Raw genomic sequence first — 18450 nt, 5'->3', positions numbered from 1 at the left:
ACCCCAAGCCATGAAACGGGCACTCGTGATAGCTCGTGAGTCGGGTAGAGGAATGTGCAGACCGTGGACATACAGAGCTCCGTGGAGGGCTTCCCTGGTGGCGCAGGGGTTGAGAGTCCGCCTGCCGATGCAGGGGACACGGGTTCGTGCCCCGGTCCGGGAAGATCCCACATGCCGCGGAGCGGCTGGGCCCGTGAGCCATGGCCGCTGAGCCTGCGCATCTGGAGCCTGTGCTCCGCAACGGGAGAGGCCCGCGTACCGCAAAAAAAAAAAAAAGAAAAAAAAAAAAAGAGCTCTGTGGAGCACCCGGCACAGGCCCAGCAGCTGAGGGATGATCTGTCACTGGAGAAAGTAGAATTCCATCCGATGATGTTTCAGCACCAATGAGTGTTAGACTTCAAGCCAGACGGGTGACTCGGTCCTTTCTGGACAAAAATCTAGCGACTGTGGGGTAAGCCACTCGACGCAACGGCGAGGGGCGGGCACAGCGGTGGGCCTGACGCCGCCATCGCACGTGGCCTGCCTGTGATGTGGGGCGAGGCCACCCCTGGAGGACCTCGGTGCACAAAGAAAACCCCCTCCGCTCCCTGCAGCGGGCCCTGCACAGAGGCCGCTGGGGTTCATCCGTCAGCCTGCTGGCGCCCACGTGAGCCCCTGTCTCCTGGTGCGTCTGCAGCTGAGGAAACGGCCTGAGTGGAGGAAGTGCTCCTGTTAAATTGTCCAGACATAATCGAGTCCCTGACGCTCCTCAGTAAATGCCTGGCTGGGCCTGTGCGTTCCCTGCCTGGAGCAGCGGGTGAGCTGGAGGTGCACCGGCCTCTCCCCCTGGATTCAGTGTTGGGGGCGGTCACGGAGGCTCGGCCCCCGACGGTGTGGGAACGGGGGCTGTGGAGTTGGAAGGACTGATTCCAATCCCAGATCCCGACCTCCCGAGCCTGGTTCCTTCTCTGCAAGATGGGTGATAAGTGATCCCTCCCTGCCGGAGGTGTCATTGGGCTTAGCAATTGGTGGACCCTACCTGGCTGGTGCACAGAGGCCCGAGGATGGTACTGATGGGTGCGGGAGTGAGTGATCATGGCCAACCCCAAATTCCACCTGCCCCTTTATTTTTGGAAGAGATGCTTCTGAAAGGGAGGGCTCCCGCCATGCAGCTGCAGCCGTCCAGGGGCCCCAGATGCCTGTAAAGCCATCATGGAATCCCTGCTGCTTGGGGGAAAAGCGGGGCCATTTCAGAGATGTCAGTCAGTGCTCTGTAGGCGGTCATCTGTTCATTCATTCATTCATTCATTCACTAGACATTGAACCCTGGCTGTGGGTCATTGCCCAGGGTATTTGGGACCCAGGGGGAGAAGAGGGTCTTGGCCCCTACCTCCCATGGAATATCTGGCCAGCTTGTCACCTCCAGGCCCCCTGTTTATTTATCCCAAGGGCCCCAAATTTCAAAGATCCGTTCCAGTAAGCTTCTTCTATTAAATAGTAATGAAGTCATTTAAGATGCTTTTTGGAATGAACGTGGCATAAATAAAACAAGAAATTAATTCCTTTTCCCATTTTTTATTGATCAGAGACCTCGTCGTCAGCCGCCCGTCAGGCTCAGCAGCTCGGCTCCGGGCGGGGGCGGGGGTTAGCATCGCTCTAGCTGCAGCAAAGCGACTTGTCATCGTGAAGCGCAGTTTTAGTGCCGCTTGTTGAAATATTTCAAGAAACTCAGTGCTGTCCATGGGCACCTTTTGGCGCCTGTGTTGTAGAGTGTGAACTTCAGATGTGGAGACCCCCGCCTTGCAGAAAGGTGCAGGGGTTTTCAGACAAAGCTCCCGTTCTCGAGATACCTGGGTAGCTGGCGTGCCCGGGTCCCTCTCTGGGGGTCCAGGGGTCTGTCTTACGGCTGGGGGGTGCTGGGAGGATGCTCTTCAACTCGCTGTTGTCCCGCTGCTGTGGCCGTGAGCAGAGAGCCTCAGACACGTCATGTCCTGGAGGCCTTGGTTCCTCCCCTGGCCCCTGAGCATCAGCTTTGAGGAGTTAGGCTGGTAAGCTTAGAGGCCGGCAGAGGTGTGGACGAAGGGCCAGCTCCGTCTGGGGTGCGGCCACTCCTCAGTTCCGGCTGACTGTGTCCAGGAGGGAGTGCAGATCACAGGGCCCTGGAGGGGCCGTCGGGGCCAGACCCCACCTCCCCCCTTGCAGGGCATGATGACCCAGGGAAGCTCTGGGCACAGGGACTTTGGGAGGTCCCAGTGTCAACTGTCCCTTCGTAAAGCAGTTTTCTTGAGTGAGGGGCCCAGCATTGTAGGAGTCAGTGGGCAGGGCTTCCCCATTTTACAGATGGGAAAACTGAGGCGGGAGAAGATAGGGCCGTTGAGTTGGAGCAGGCACAGCCCAGCAGCCAGGCCAGGGTCTGGGCTGGAATGTGCGTCTGTGCCTTCCTGCCCTGCCCTGGAGACCCTGGGGGTGGTGGGACTGTGTGGTGGAGTGGGTGGGCTGAGGATGCCAGCCAGAGTGCCCAGAGGAGCTTTGCGTGTCGGGGACCACGTGCGGGGGGGGGTGCGGAGGGGAGGAATGTTGGCAGGGATGTGGGCCCCAATCGCTTCTGGGAGCTGAAGGCTGCTGGCCTCCTGACTTAGCCTGGGGGCAGCCAAAGGGACTTCTTCCCCTGGGACAAGCCCTGTGAGAGGCAAGAGGGCACCAGGAGAGGTCACCCCTCCTTTTGCCAAATCTCTGAACCTTGGTTTCCACACCTGCAAACTAGGGCTCAAAGTGAAAGTCCATCGTAGGGGCGGATCGAATGCAGACCTGAAAGCAGAAGGTCTCAGTAAACAATGAAGTGGGGCGTGCTGGCCGGTTCCTGTGTGTGCAGCAGTCCCTCCAAATTCCCCCACCCACTGGCCGATTCGTGAGCCACGATTTCTGTGTGTGGAGCCTGCCTGTCAGGTCCAAAGGCTGGGCTCCTACCTTCATTCAGTGTCTCCCCATCACCCCGGCCAGACTTAATTTTCCTGCAAGTATTATTTTCTTTTTTAAAAAAAATCTTATTGACTCCCTGCTCAGAAACCTATAAACTATGAAGAGTCTGGCCTTGGAGGTTAAACGGACCCAGATCTGTTCCCAGCTCTGTCACGTCCTTGCTAGTGACCTTGGGCAGGCTAGGGAACCTCTTGGGACCTCAGTTTCTTCGTCAGTGAATTAGGAATCGCTGTAATGACTCTGGGATGCTGTGAGCAGCCCATCCCTTAGCCCAGAGCCTGGTGCCATGGAAACCCTTGCTACATGGGAGCTTTGGAGATTCTTACGAGCCAGTGTGAGATGCCTGGGATTCCCGGACCCCAGTCTAGCCCCTCACTGTAGCAGTGCGACTTGCCAGGCACACACGGTGGGGGAGGGGGGTTGGAACCAGGAGCCAGGTATGCACAGAGGGGTGAGTCACATCCCACAGAGCCCAGTATCCGGGGCTGGGCGCCTCCCTCATGGCCCAACACAGCTCCCTGGGGGCTCCAAGGGGCAGTGCAGCCAGCCAGGCCTTGAACACACAGACCCCGCCCCTTTCCCTTATCCTGGGCTTTGACAGGGCTTCCCCTCCCCCCTTCAGGCAGGGGCCTGTGGTCATCATCCCAGCCGCACTGTTTCTGGCAGGAACTTGGACCCACCCATGGTCTAGCTGCCCTGAGCCTCACTTTGTCCATCTGTGGAATGGGGTGCACAGCTCAGGGGGCCGTCGCAGGCGGTAGTAGGTTTGTCACTGGAGCAGGACTGCAAGCAGCCGTTGTTACCTCCCTCCCTCGCCCTGTGGGCGGTTCCCTGGCCACCTGCATTCAAACCACAAATCCCGGGCTCCCTGCTGCCATGCGACCTCACGCAAGTGGCTTCAGCACCCTGTGCCTCAGTTCCCCCTTTTGCACCAGCCTCTCAGTGCTGAGGTGCGTGAGCAGTGGACGTGAGATCTGGGGGCCCTATCCCAGTACTGCCTGGGGGACAGCAAGCCTGGGCGGGGGTGTAACAGGAGGGGCCCTCGTGGCCTGAAGGCTGCCCTCCCAGTGGGGAAGGGCCTCTGTGTCTCCTCCACAGGGTGGGGCTGTCCCTGGCGGTGTCTCCATGATCACTGGGTTGACCACTAGGAGGCCGTAGTGGAGCCGCTTGAGCCTGGCCAGGAAGTCCCCCCCCGGCCCCCACCCCTCGAGGGTGCACGGGGGCCACGAGGCTCAGACACGGCCCCTGGCTCTCAGGACCCTGCTCTGCCTATCACGTCCAGGATCCCCGTGCTGGGGCCTGGGAACAGCTAAGTGACAGGTGACAGTGAACAGCAGGCCTGGGCTGTCCTGTCCGGCTGTGCCTGGGGAAGTGGGCGGCGGCCCGTGGAGCCTGTGCCCTCACGCTAATCTGATTTCAGCCTGATCAGGTCGGAGGAGGCTGAAAAGGGCCTGGGACTAGAGGACATAGGCGGTCCCGCCTCTCGGCACAGTGGCCAAGCCTCAATGAGGGATTGCTTGGACCTCCCCCCCCACCGCCCCGTGTCTGGGGCTGGGGGAGCCCACGCCCCAGAGGATGCCCTCAACCAATACAACGGCGCTGCCTCCGGTCTGGGCCGCTTGTCAAGGGGCCAGGTTTCCCGGGACAGACCCTTATTGTGGCCGCCCTTCATAGAGGGCCCCGCCGGCCGAGGAGACAGAAGAATGCCACTTACCCCTGAAGGCACAGGGACACGGCCGGCTGTCAGGCCTTCTCTGGCCACAAGACAAGGGTGGGCAACTTCTGGCTTCACGCTGGCCGCTGCCCCCGCCCACTGTCACCCAGCCTGTGGCTGAGACGTGCCTGCAGCCGCTTCAGCCCTGGTCCCCTCACCCTCACCGCTCAGGAGTCTCTGTCCCAGAATCAGAAGCCGATTCTGCTGGGAGTGAGGGACCACGTGGCTCTGATTGGCCAGGCTCCGACGACGCACCCTCCCAGCCCAGGGGTGGTGGGGAAGGAGGGGACTGGAGGAAGGTGAGTCTCTGGGCCTCACTTTCCCTGATTGTACAATGAGGGAGACGGTGACCATATCCCTTATTCAAATGGGGCCACGTATGGGAGTGAAAGGGATGCTGTTGGTAAGCACACCGGACAAGGGGGACCCAGGACTCAGGGCATCCTGGAGGTAGGCCTCATCCTCTCAAAGGGCCGTCACCGCTCTGGAAGCACACGTGGGTTCAACTGTTGGCTTGGCCACCTTCTAATCTGGAGCCGAAGTTCTCCGCTGCCTGGACGTCAGTTACCTTACCTGTGAAATGGGGTGAATTCCTGGAGGGAGGGCAGAGGCTGCAGCGCGGCGCCAGGCGCACAGGCACCCGTGGACCGCTGCCGGCCCGGGTGCTTTCTCCCAGTCCTGCCGTGCCCCTTGCCCTGCGGTCCGAGCCTGTCCGTGCGGCTGTTGTCCACCGCCAGCCTGGGGTGGGCCCAGACCACACAGGGAGCGGTTCTGGAAGGTGAGGGGCCCGAGTGGCCACATTGGGGGTGGGGCCAGGCTGGGCAGACACTGTGCCCACGGGTCGCCTGCCCCGCCTGAGCCCCCAAGGGAAGCCTGGCCTTGCCGGCTGCCATTATGGTTAGGAGCTGTGTAATTAACTCTAAAACTGGGTGGCCGAGGAGGAATTAAAATAGAGGCTTAGTGGAAATCAGAGACGAGTGGTGCAGAAAAGGCTGGAGCCGGCTGGACGCCGCAGCCGGGCCTGCAGGGCGGGCGAGCGGGAAGAGGGTCTGGAGCTGCAGGGCTGAGGGGGCCAGCGCAGCTCTGGTTCAGGCCCCTCCTCCGGGTGGGGGGTGGGGGTGGGTTGGAACAGCTGAAGTCGCGGCTCTGGGCGTCTGAGATCCAGGTGGCCGCAGGGTGGGCTGTCTCTTGGGGTCTTGGTGGAAGAGTGTGTCCCAGCCCCTCCCCCAGTTCCTGGTGGTTCCTGGGCTCCTGGGAGCGTTACCTTAGTCTCCACTTCCGTCGTCACGTGGCCTCCTCCCTGCGGGTCTGTTTTGTGAATTAAAATTTTTTATGGTGGTGAAATATACAAGACATAAAATTTACCATTGGGCCTTCCCTGGCGGTCCGGTGGTTAAGGTGCCGCGCTTCCAGTGCAGGGGGCGCGGGTTCGATCCCTGGTTGGGGAACGAGGATCCCACATGCCGCGGGGCGGGGTGCGGCCAAAACCACAAATCTACCTTCTTCTTCTGGGGATCCATTGTGTGTGTTATGCTTCACAATAAAACAGGTTAACACCAATAACAGACAAACAAATTTACCTTTTTAACCGTTTTTAAGTGTGCAATTCAGTGGCATTGAGTACATTGACAATGCTGTGTAACAGGCAGAGCTTGTTCATCTTCCCAAAGTGAAACTCTGTCGCCATTAAACACTAACTCCCCAGCCTCCGCCCTCTTTCTGTCTCCATGGATTTACTTATCCTAGGTCCCCGCATGTCAGGGAAATCCTACAGTATTTGTCTTTTTGTGTTTGTGTTTCTTCAAAAATGTCCGGTCAGGGAAGACAAAGACTGGAGTGTTTTAGGTCCACACGTTCAAACCAGTAGCTGTAGCCGGTTTTGCTATTAAATTTAAATTCATTAGAATACAGTTACATTAAAAGTGCAGTTGTTGGGCTTCCCTGGTGGCTCAGCGGTTAAGAATCCGCCTGCCGATGCAGGGGACACGGGTTTGAGCCCTGGTCCGGGAAGATCCCACGTGCGGCGGAGCACCTAAGCCCGCGAGCCACAACTACTGAGCTCATGTGCCACAACTACTGAGCCCATGCGCCGCGAGCCCATGCTCCGCGACAAGAGAAGCCACCGCAATGAGAGGCCCGCGCACCGCAACGAAGAGTAGCCCCTGCTTGCCGCAGCTAGAGAAAGCCTGCGTGCAGCAACAAAGACCCAACACGGCCAAAAATAATGAATAAATTTATTTTAAAACAAAGTGCAGTTGTTCAGCTGGACTGGCCACATCTCAAGCGCTCAGCAGACACGTGTGCCTGATGCTGCCCTACTGGACGGCGCACACAGGACATTTCCAGCCTTCCAGAAAGTTCTGTTGGAGAAAGCTCTTCTAGGTTCATGGAGACAAAAGGGACGTGATGACTAAAATCGTGTGTGGGCCGAGATTGGATGCTGGGCCAGAATATTTTTTTTTTCTATCAGGACGTTTTGATTGTCCTTTATCTTTATCTGTTGAAGAAATGTGAGTCCTGTCTCTGGTTGAGGTAAGGTGTGGGACCTACGTTAATTGCCTGATTTTGACATTGGTGCTGGGATTGTGGAGGGGGTGTTCTTGTTCTCAGGAAATACACGCTCAGATGTTTGGGGGAAGGGGGTCACGTCTGCATTTTACTCTCAGGTGTTCAGAAAAAATACACACACACATACACAGATAAACAGATACACAGTGATACAGAGATACACACACATATACACACAAACACACAGATACACACAGATACATACAGAGATACAAACACAGATACATCCTGATACACAAAGATAAACGCAGAGAGATACACACCCAGATACCCACACACACAGATAGAGAATAGTTAATATACTACAAGCACGTAAGCCGGGGTCTTCTCTGACCAGTGACCAGCTCCAGCCAGGAGGGAGGAGTGGCCCGATGAGGGGGGTGCTCCCCAGCCGGGGGTGATGCCCACTGGGTGCAGCTGGGCGGGGAGATTCGCATCTCTGCTGGGGCGCCATGTGCCCTGTGGGCGTTCTCAGCCTGCGTAGCTTCTGATTCTGACCCACCCTTCATCTAAATCTGTCTGTTCATCTGAATTTCCGGCGAGGAGTCCAGGCTCTCTGCAGGTCTCTTGAAGTTGAGCTGTTGGGCCCTTAGTGAGTGGTTACCATGGGGACAGCTGGTCTGAACCCTGGGTTAGCGTTCAGCTGTGTGCACTGTGGTCCTCACCTCGTGGACGCCCACGCCGAACTGGACTGGGTGGGCTGATGGCTCCCACCTACCTGATGCCCAGTCTGTGCCGTCAGGGTGGACGTCCTGTTAGGGAACCAGGCCTCAGGAGCCGAAGCCACTCTCCCCTGGTCCCGCCAGAGTCATTGGACAGGATTCGAACCCAGGGCCCTGTGACTGCAAGGTCTGCGCTCCAGGCCACCTTGCCTGCTGCCCCCAAGTCTTTCCCAGCTTTTTCCACGGGGACTGAAGCTGGCGACCCTGTTTGCCCCTCACCACATGCCTCCGTTGTGTTGCCAAGCCCACTGCAAGCTGGGAGCTCAGATTCTGGGTTACTGGGTGGAGGAGGTACTGTGGATGCTGATTTGGGATATATATATATATTTTTTGCGGTACGCGGGCCTCTCACTGTCGTGGCCTCTCCCGTTGTGGAGCACAGACTCCGGACGCGCAGCCTCAGCGGCCACGGCTCACGGGCCCAGCCACTCCGCGGCATGTGGGATCTTCCTGGACCGGGGCGCGAACCCGCGTCCCCCGCATCGGCAGGCGGACTCTCAACCACTGCGCCACCAGGGAAGCCCCTGATCTGGGATTTTGATGCTGGCCTTTGTGCTCCCAGTGGCTCCCTGCCTGTCTGGCATGTGCTGCTCCAGGGGTTCCCATGGCTGCTGTAGGGCTTTGTCACGTGTAAAGTAACGGGGGCTGCGTCTGTGTGGGGAAGGCAGTGTGCACTGTGTGAGTGCCCGCTCTGTGCCCGCTGACTGAAAAGCAGCGTATTTTGTTCCAGCCGTGATTGTCGGAGTTGAAACGTGTGGATCCCTGGGCAGGGGCACAGGGCAGATGGCCAGGAGTGGCCAGGGCCAGCGGGATGGCCGTGCTGTCTTCTCAGAGCAGGGAAGCGCTGGTCCAGGTCGGCGCACGGAGGCAGAGTTTGCAGCTGTTAGCGTTACTGCCCGTACAGACCGTGCAGGCTGAGTAATTTTCCCTTCTCTCCTCTAGTTCCTGTGTTTGAAGAACATTCGCACCTTCCTTAAAGTCTGCCACGACAAATTTGGACTCAGGAACAGCGAGCTGTTTGACCCCTTCGACCTCTTCGATGTCCGAGACTTTGGGAAGGTGAGTGGCCTCTTTCCGGGATGGGCCCCTCCGCGCAGAGCCCAGTGGGCAGGTGCAGGCCTGACTGTGTTACTAACAGGAGGGGGTGCATCGGGGGCTGGGGCAGCGGGACGGCCCCTCCCGCGCCTCAGGCTGCTCAGGGTGAAGTCAGGCATCCTGAATCCAGGAGGATGGGGGGAAAGCCGGGCCTGGACGAGGCCAGTACCGGGGATGCAGCCCTGGCCCTGCCTTTCTAGCTGAGCGACCCTAAGCATTTACTTCCTGCCCCGAGTCTCCCATTCTTTGTGGGAGAAAGGGCACCGGCTCCGTGGGTCAGCTGAGGTGATGCAGGTACCGCTTTTACTGTGGCGCTCCGAGAAGGGAGCCGTCAAGGTTATCCTGAAACAAGCAGGGCCGTCTGGCTCTGAGCAGGTGTCGGGCAAGGCGGGGGTGGGATTATCTGAACTCCCTGGTCCCTGGAGGTGATTCCCTAGGTCCGTGGCAGATAACCCGGGAAGTGTCCCCGTGTTCTCAGAAAGTGTCCCTGGCAGCTGTCTGGGAGTCCTGCTGGCACAGGTGAGGGGAACCTGAGGCCGGGCAGGTAGGTGCAAAAGGCCAGGTGAGGGTATGGCTCATTGTGGCTTCCTGGTGAGCCTGTGTTCAGAGTGTCAAAGTAGGGTGTCACGTTCCATCTGGAAGCCAACAGTTCCAGGGTCCCTCATTTGAAAAGATGGGGTCAGGACGTGATACCTTGTTGATGGCTCGGGGGCCGAGGGCTTGAATCAGGCCTGGCTCTTTGCCGCCCTGTGGCCCAGCTGTTCCTGAGTTCCTGCGTGCTCTTGGAGGGCCCCTCCCTCTGCTGCCGGCCCAGGGCTACCCGGGGCCATTTCCACCTGCTGATGGGAAATATCAGAGATATTTACTGCCTGCTTTATCTGAGGACCGTTATCGTAAGGGACCTGGTGTTTGCGGACGAGTTCTGTGAATACATGATTTATGAAACGCGAGGGGAGTTTTGTATTTGCACTTGCAAATGCTGAGGAGTCAGTTCCAAGAAGAGCCCTTATTTGAAGTGCTGTAAAGTGTCAAATTAGCATCAATGACTAGGAGTTTCCCATAAGCCACCTGGGCCTGACGGTCCTCTTCTTTAGTTCCGAAATTCTCTAGAAACGAGGTTCCAGGACCTGTTCAAGAGCCTGTCTCTTAGTGTCAGCACCCAGCTCTTAGCGGTTTCTCTTCCTCTCTTAAATGACTCACCCAAGTCCCTCTGGCTGTAGGGCAGTTGCCCGGGACTCTGAGGCCCCCTTCTTCCCCTCTGCCTGGGGGCATGTCTGCTGGGGCTCGGAGCTTGCATGGAGCTGTGCTGGTGTCCTTTCCCATAAGCGGGCTTTTCTCAGTTTTCACAGTCTTGCTTTATAGATGGCTTAGAACCTCTCACCTGTTCTTATTTCTCCTTGTGACCAGCAGTGCCCTGGGCAGGGGAGAAGCCAGTGGCTCTGGACTTTGGGGAACGGCCTTTGGAACACACACACACACACACACACACACACACACGGACACACACACAAACACTCATACACACAACTGGTATTTAAAATAATTGCATAGAGGAAAAGACAGGATCAGCCCTGGCCAAAGCCATTTCTTGGCCAGCTGTGACACACAGAGCACCCGGCCTGTAGTAGGTGCTCAGTACTTTACTTGAGCCGAGTGCAGTCATGTAACACGTACATAAATTTGGATTCAACTCTCGTCACGTGACCTGCCAACCATGGCCGAACACTGTGAAAGGGGGCACCCCTTATGGTCGTCAGTGGTTCCGGTGGGGTGGTTTGGCCCCGGCGGGGCGTGCCAGCTGCCTGCAGAGGGGCCGCTCGGGGCAAGCCAGGAGTGGGCAGGGGATCTCGACTGTGAGTCACGCTGTGGGGGCCGGGAATGCAACGCAGGAGCCGAGGGGCCTGGGCTCAGCCTCACATCCTGCAGGGAGACCCGAGGCTCTGGGAAGGGCAGGGCTGCCCTGGTTCCGTTCCTGCCCTTCACGTCGATTCCGACAGACCTGGTTCACAACCTGGGTCCACTTACTGGCAGTGACTGTGACCCACCTCGGTTTGCCAAGGACCGCGTGGGCCGGGGAGCCCTCTGCCTGGTGCCCGGTCCGTAGTAGGTGCTCATTAAACAGCGGTGCCGCCCCCAGGTTTGGTGACCAGCACAGGTTGGTGGCAGCTTGCCCTCTCGTAGTTTCTCTGCATCGTTTTATTCGCGCAGACTTCCGGAGCCCAGCCTGGCCCTCCCACCGTCCTCCCTGTGTCCGTCTGACTGAGCATCCGTGTACTGCTCTCCCCCTTCCCCGCCTAGTTTTCTGAGCACGGTAAACCCGTGGTCAGCAGCCCGAGCTGAGTTTGACGTGGGGCCAGCAGAGGCTGGGGCGCCGAGAGGAGCTTCTCCCCATGTGGGAGCCACTGACCAGAGCCTGCTTTGCTCGGCTCGTCCCCCCGACGTCCGGGGACAGGATCCCCTGGAAAGCACGCACGTAAGCAAGACCCCGGCTCCTCCCCGCTGCACCGCTGCCTGCCCTGGTCCCGTTTGGGGACCGTCCCCGCCCCAGGGCAGTTGTGGACGGGCAGGCAGAGCTGGGGCTCCAGACTGCAGGACGGGAGCAGGTCTGGGGAGGTCAGGCCCCTCACTCAGGTGTGACTTCCTGGGATGGGCTTGGGAAGGCCGTCACCACGTGAGAGTCGGCTCTGAGCGCAGAGACAGCAGACACTCGCCCAGGTTCCCACGGGCCAGATCCGCCTTTTGCCCTCCAGGAGCCCCATCCGGTGGGGACGCCCAGGCTAGTCCAGATGTGCCTGGTGGCGCTCAGTGATGTCAGACCGTGAAGATGTGATGCTTGTTCTGCTGTCCCCCGACTGCCACCACCAGCCCGGCGCGGGCAGAAGGATCGATCAGTAGGGTCGAGTCCAATCTCTGCCGACCGGAATTGCCTGGAGCCCGTGTTGAGAGTGACACTGCGGCCAATTCTTGCCTGGTTGGGAAAGGGCTTGGGGGTGGCTGTGCTCTCTCATGGGGGTGGGTGGGGGCAGGGATTTAAGGTTTCTTTTGCACTTTTTGCCTGGGTGTCCTCCACTTACGTAGGATTCAGGAGCAGAGAGGATCCTTATGGGATAGCTGGCTAGTTAGTCTTAGGCTGGCTTAGAAATTTCCAGGTGTTTTTTTTTTCTTTGCTATTATTGAAGGAGGCTTATAGCATTCAGGTCCTGTCTGGGTTCCGGGTGGTGGAGTTCTTCTACTAAACAGCTGCCTCTCAGCTTCCCAAGTCTCTCAAATTGGAGTCATTCCTTGAGAAGCGAAAAGGCATTCATTCCTCGGTCCTTCCAGCCATCTACCCGTTAAGCATTCAGTTGACCAAGAATTTATTAAACACTTACTATGGCAGAGATCAAACAGAGAGACTTGCATGACCTTTGCCTTCCGAGGGTCACCCAGATGAGCCGTTGTGCAGGTCACGGTAGAAAAAGGGTGGGAAAGTGAAGGCCCTGAACTCTGCCCCTGGAGCTGGCCGTGCTGGCCCACCGTGTGGCCGTGACCCCGGAGCCCTTCCTCTGCCGTGTGGGTGCGGAGCGGGTCCCGTGCAGTGCGAGCTCGGCTGCAGCAAAAGCCCCCCGTCGTAGGGGAGGGATCACCCCGCTTCCCAGGAAGCCACCGTGCGGAGTTGGGCTGATGCGCCGGCATATTCTTCCTGTTTCCAGAACCAGCAGGGTCCCCCACCCGCCCCCTGGCCCCTGGAGAGGAGCTGGTGTTTTGGGGTGCATGAAATTCCAGAAGGTGTTTCCTGACCCTGGGAGGAGCGCTGGGAGGGGCAGCTCATGCCGACTGGGCTCCCTCTGCTTCCCGGCCCGCGGCAGGCAGGTGGACCCCCGGAGACGCTGGAGGGCTGCGGGACCCCGGGTGCAGCCAGCCGTCTCTCATCCATCCAGAGCACGGCGATGGAGGGGGTGGGCGGCGGGGAGAGGGGCTTCCTGTCGGTTAGACCCAGTGTGGATCGCGCTCTGCGGGTACTTGGACTCTTTGAGCTTTCGTTTCTGCAGGGATAGAACGAGGACATGACGGCCCAGGGCGCGGTAGTGTCATGCGGCCTCAGCCAGGAAGCAAACACACGGGTCTTCTCACTGTTACTAGTAATTTGTCCCTCTGCTCACCCATCCGGCGAGCTCCAGCAGGCGCTGAGGGATCCAGAAAGTTGGTTCCGGAAGTCTTTTTTTTTTTTTTTTTTTGGCCCCTGTCCCTGGTATTTTCCCGAATGGTCGCATTAAAGGTATTAGGTTTCTGCTCAAACCAGTCCCGTCAGGGAAGGTTTGAGCAAAGGGCCTGAGATGGGAGCTAAAGGCCAAGCCGCCTGGTGTGGAAAGCGGCAGCTGGTGGGGCTGGCCGCTGAGGCCGGGGCCCTGCTCCCTCCTTGATGTTCCTTCTCGCGTTCCCTCGAGTCCTGTTCTGGGCGTCCGTCAGATGCACAGGGCCTAGGAAGGGAAGGAGCGCGGGAAGGCCGAGTGGGCGGCCGGGATGGGCCGGGTCTTCCCGGGATGCCTTAGCGTGGAATCTGGTTCGTAGTTTTGGACGGAGGATCCTGGTGAGGCTGCAGGGTTTTTGTGGCTTTCTTCTGGTGTCTTGGTCCCAGAGATTGTGGATAAAAGTCACCGTGGAAGGACAGCCTCGTCTCCTCGCTGTGAGCCTCCTAAGTAGGGCGCTGAAGTGGTGGCTTTGCCAACACGTCTGGTCCCGCCTGGCATTGCTGCTGGGGTCGGTCCAGGCAGCGACCCTGGGCTGGCGACTTTCCCGGCACCTCATTTCCTCATCTGGAAGATGCGACTGGTCGTACCAGCTCTCCCCTGTTGATCGGAGCCCCACGGGCGCTGTGTTACGGACAGCTCTTCGTGTGGGCTGGGACCCGGTGGTCAGTGAACAGACGGAGATTTCATCATCATCTTCATTATAATCCTTTGTGGACCAGCCACCTACTGGGCGTGTTTACTTGCACCGTGAAGCCAGGGGTGGAACTGAGAAAGCTTTGTAGGAGGAGAGTCTGTCCTCTGGGTGGGCATCCCGCAGGGAGGGAGGAGGGAGCGGGGGCCCAGGGGGTGGACCCCAGCCTCCAGGAGGCCACGGCCGGCCTCTGGCTCTGAGTGGTCCTGGACCGTCTTTCCTGGGACCCGCTCCCGGTTTCCTGCCAGTTCACTCACTCACTCGTTCTCATCGCGGGCCTTCCTGCAGGCTGCCCCTCGGCCTGCAAGGCCCTCACCACACCGCAGGGCCACCACCCTCACCTCCCGGGGCCTTGGTTCAAATCGCGCTATTTAAAAGGGTGGGGATGCCCCCTGGGCCCAGTGCTATCCACCGTCTAAGCAGTTTCCTTCCTTACCAGGGCTGCGGGTCACAGTGCCCTGAGCGGACCACGGGCTGCCTGGCTGTAGGGACGTTCATGCTCTCTTCTGGTGCCTAGAATCCAGCCTGGGATGGGGGGCAGTGCACCAATCTGTCTCTGCGTGAGTCTGTGGCTCTTACTGGAGGAGCTGGGAAGCTGTTGGTGGCGACGGGGTGAGGGTGAGGCATGTCGCAGAAGGCCCTGGTGCCCTCGGTGGGTCAGGAGGCCCAGGCGGGCCCGGGGGGGGCCCCCATCGCCCACGTCGGGGGCCCGATTCCCTGCGTGTCCCCAGCCTGGGCCGCCCTGGACCTGCAGCCCTACCTGGTCAGCTCGGCTCACGTTAGCCCCCCGTTTTGAGTGGAATTAACAACCCGGGAGGAAGGTCTGCGAGGCTGCTTCTCTCATCTGAGTTGAGCAGAGCACACCCTCTAGTAAACGGGTTGAATTCTCCTATTTATCATCCATGAAAACATTTTGCTGGGCTCAGAAACTTCCGAAGTGGTTAAACCTGGCCTTCAGCATGGCTGGGGGCGGACAGTAGGCCTCTCCTTAAGTCAGTGCACGAGGTGGGGCGCGCAGTGTTTCCCCCAAGTGCCGGCCTTGCCGGGAGCCCTCCCGCTGGCACCCCTCCCGTGCTTCCCACCTCCTGCGGAGCCCGGTGCGCTGTGTGCCCAGATCTTTGCATCTGTGAGCTCCTGCCGTCTTCAGGGACCTCAGGAAGTGAGGAAGGAAACCAAGGCCCAGAGAGAGGCTGCGTCTCACTTGTGTCCCGCGGCAGTGGTGGAACTGGGGGGTCGATTCGGGTCCTGCGGACGGCGGAGGCCGAGTTCTGCGTTCTGCCGTGCCCCTTCCCTCTGCCAAGCGAGGCAGCTGTTTGCAGGGGCAAGGAGTGGTCAGCTCTGTGGAATTCTGCCATCTGCAGGGGGCTGGGAAGCTAATGTGGGGCCGGTGTGGAGGCCAGGAGGGCGATATGGGGGCCGGGAGGCGGCGTGGAGGCTGGCAGGGCTGTCTGGGGAGAGGCCACAGGAGGCCTGACTCAGGAGGGGAGGGCTGACCGTCAGCTTTTTTTTTTTTTTTTTGCGGTACGCGGGCCTCTCACTGTTGTGGCCTCTCCCGTTGCGGAGCACAGGCTCCGGACGCGCAGGCTCAGCGGCCATGGCTCACGGGCCCAGCCGCTCCGCGGCATGTGGGATCTTCCTGGACCGGGGCACGAACCCGTGTCCCCTGCATCGGCAGGCGGACTCTCAACCACTGCGCCACCAGGGAAGCCCTGAGCATCAGCTTTTTAAAGGGCACAAGGAGGTGCATTCCCTCCTGCAGTGGATTAAACCGTCTGGGCCTGTCTCTGGAGGCCAGGAGGAGGCGGAAGGCAGGGCCTTGCTGAATCGGAGTGAGTCCACTTTTATCTGTTTTCTCTTTCGTATTGTGCCTGACATCTCGCTTATAGGAAGTGTTCTGAAGAGGTTAAAAGCACAGTTTGAAACGAGGGGTCCGTAACAGCTGAGGAAACCCACCTCTCTGGGATCAGGGCTCTAGGAGGCGGGGGCTAGGGCTGGGGCCTCACGGGCTGCCTGAGGGCCCTGGTGGTGGGCAGGCTGGTCACAGCTGTCCTGGATGTGGGAAGCAGGCCCTGTCCGCCAGCATCCCAGTCCGTCCGACTGTCCACAGGTCAGCTGCCACCTGCTCTGGCTGCGTCCAGAGCCTGGATCTGCTGCCCCGGCCCCAGGGCCCCTCGGTGGTTGTCTCTGCGGGAGAGGTGCCCTTCCTCCTGGCCCTCTGTCCCACTCTTCCTCTCTGCCTGGGACCCTCTTTTATCATCAGCCTGTCCTTCCCCTCCTCCGTCCCCCTGGCATGGCAGCGCCTGGCACATGCCGCCACCCCCTGCAGAGCCCTGGGCAGGCATCACTTATCGATCCCAGCACCTTCCCACCGAGCCCCTCTGCACGCACCCCAGGACCCTGACAGTCTACTGGATTTGGCACACGGGAGGAAACCAGTTTGCTTTGCCAGACCTCCCATCAGTCCCGCTATTGCCATGACCCCTTCTCTTGCCCCGGCCCCTCCGGCAAACACTCACCACCGGACTCCTTGAGAGTGCCGATGCTTCTGGGAGCCAGGTGAAAGTGGGCCCATTGAGGCACCTTCGGGGGCTTGGGACAGAGTGTGACGCTGGGGAGCGGGCTTGACCCACACAGGTCGCCTCACGCCTGGGGGCTGTCGTTTTCCCATCTGTAAAATGGGTCTGCAGATGGGCCCCGTCTCAGCTGCTGGAGGAAGATTTGAGACGGTGCGGCTGCCTGTCTGCGTGCGTGAGTCCCAGGGGTAGTGCCCTCGTTGTACCAGCCCGCGCGGAGCCGGTGGCGGTGGCCTTGGCAGCGGGGCAGGGGGGTGGCCAACAGCCCATCCCGCTGTGCCTGGAGTGCCAACCTCACCCGCCACCCTCGCCCCACTGCCCTGCGTTCGAGATCGAGAGGTCAGTTCCTCCTCGATGAATGCAGGCAGCTCCCGGGCTCTGCTCAGGGAAGGAGCAGGCAGCCTCGGGGCATCCATCCGACAGCCCGATCTCCTCGCCCGGGCCTCCCCGTGTGCGCTCGTTTCCCTGGCGTTAGTTCATGCGTTTGCCGAGCGCGGCTGCTCTGCGCTCACCTGCGGCCTGTCTGCCGCCGATGCCCGGGCTGCAGCGAGCTCATCGGCACCCCCGCCCCGATGTCCTCAGGAGCGATCCAGGCTGGCGTCCTCCGCATGCGCGCGGCGCTAATTACCGATTAAAATGCCGCTGCCGAGGGGGGGCGCGCCTCCGGCCCCGCAGAGACGCCTGCAGGCCTTTTGGCTGGGGCTGTGCGAGCGTCTGCTTGAAGACGTTTCCTCCTTTTAACTGAGGGTTGCCATTTCAGGATGTTTTTAGCCCGTCCGCTTTCAGAGGAAGTCACCACCGGGCACACGTGTGTACACACGCGTGCAGGCACACGCAGAGTCAGATAAGCCGTTCAGATGCTGACCCCACGTTTTCTCACTGGTGCTGGGAGTGGTTTTCTCTCTGCTTCCTGGCCGTCATCGCCCGCATAGTGGACAAGGGTTGGGAAAGTCTCGTTTTCTGTTTTATAAATTTATTTATTTTTGGCTGCATTGGGTCTTCACTGTTGTGTGCGGGCTTTCTCTAGTTGCGGTGAGTGGGGGCTACTCTTCGTTGCGGTGCGCGGGCTTCTCATCGCGGTGGCTTCTCTTGTTGCGGAGCACGGGCTCTAGGCGCGCGGGCTTCAGTAGTTGTGGCTCGTGGGCTCAGTAGTTGTGGCTCGCGAGCTCTAGAGCACAGGCTCAGTAGTTGTGACCCACGGGCTTAGTTGCTGCGCGGCATGTGGGATCAAGTTCCCCGACCAGGGCTTGAACCCGTGTCCCCTGCATTGGCAGGCAGATTCTTAACCACTGCGCCACCAGGGGAGCCCCGGAAGTTTCCATTCTGGTGGTTGAGTCCCTGAAGGTCTGATGAGCTGTGAGTGATCTGGGTCCACCGCCCTGTGGGAGATGGGCAGGTCTTGTGTGTGAGGCCCAGGAGCCTCTGGGCCTTTGTTTTGGCCCCTCTACCCCTGGAAGGGGTTCAGGGAGGAGCTGATGGCCAGGGAGGTGTCTCCGTGGTAGGACTCGTGGGTGAGTCCTACCCATCGACTCCTTTCTCACTTAGGATCATTCCTGGGGAGAGGGGACTTGGGTGCCTATGGTGGCAGCAGACACGTTCAATGGAGAAGTCGGGGTGGGGGGTTAGGAGCGTTGCGTCCAAGCCCTGCTTCGGCCGCTGCACCTCCTGGCACGTGGGCAGGCCCCTGTGCTCTTCTCTGGCCTCAGTTTCCCCATCTGTGAACAGAGGGTTGGACTGGCTGGCTGACCTTTTGGCGGTGGTTGTTGTAGGGGGGCCTTTCTGGTCCCTGTGGGTGTCGGGTGAGCTGCACACCTCGTGGTTCACTCTCATCCGTGACTTGTACCCTGAGGACCCCACCCAAGGGGGCTGGGAGCTCGAATTTTCTCAACTAGTCCTG

At 59.6% G+C, this 18450-nt stretch overlaps 1 protein-coding gene across 13 annotated transcripts in view; it reads left to right on the top strand.

The window, feature by feature from the left end:
• The window catches only part of VAV2 (vav guanine nucleotide exchange factor 2), a 176365-nt gene that overhangs the window by 30923 nt on the left and 126992 nt on the right, over nucleotides 1-18450 (top strand). For all 13 annotated transcript variants that reach the window (XR_009564216.1, XR_009564215.1, XM_030838381.2 and 10 more), the window contains exon 2: nucleotides 8905-9021. Coding sequence is in view for 11 of the 13 variants with exons in the window: in XM_030838381.2 (XP_030694241.1) it covers nucleotides 8905-9021 (117 nt within the window). In the remaining 2 variants the exon portion in view is untranslated. The remainder of the gene's footprint in view (nucleotides 1-8904; nucleotides 9022-18450) is intronic.

The sequence above is a fragment of the Globicephala melas genome, chromosome 6 (assembly GCF_963455315.2).
Source record: "Globicephala melas chromosome 6, mGloMel1.2, whole genome shotgun sequence".
NCBI classification, from domain to species: domain Eukaryota; kingdom Metazoa; phylum Chordata; class Mammalia; order Artiodactyla; family Delphinidae; genus Globicephala; species Globicephala melas.
This window is presented reverse-complemented; position numbering and strand designations above follow the sequence as displayed.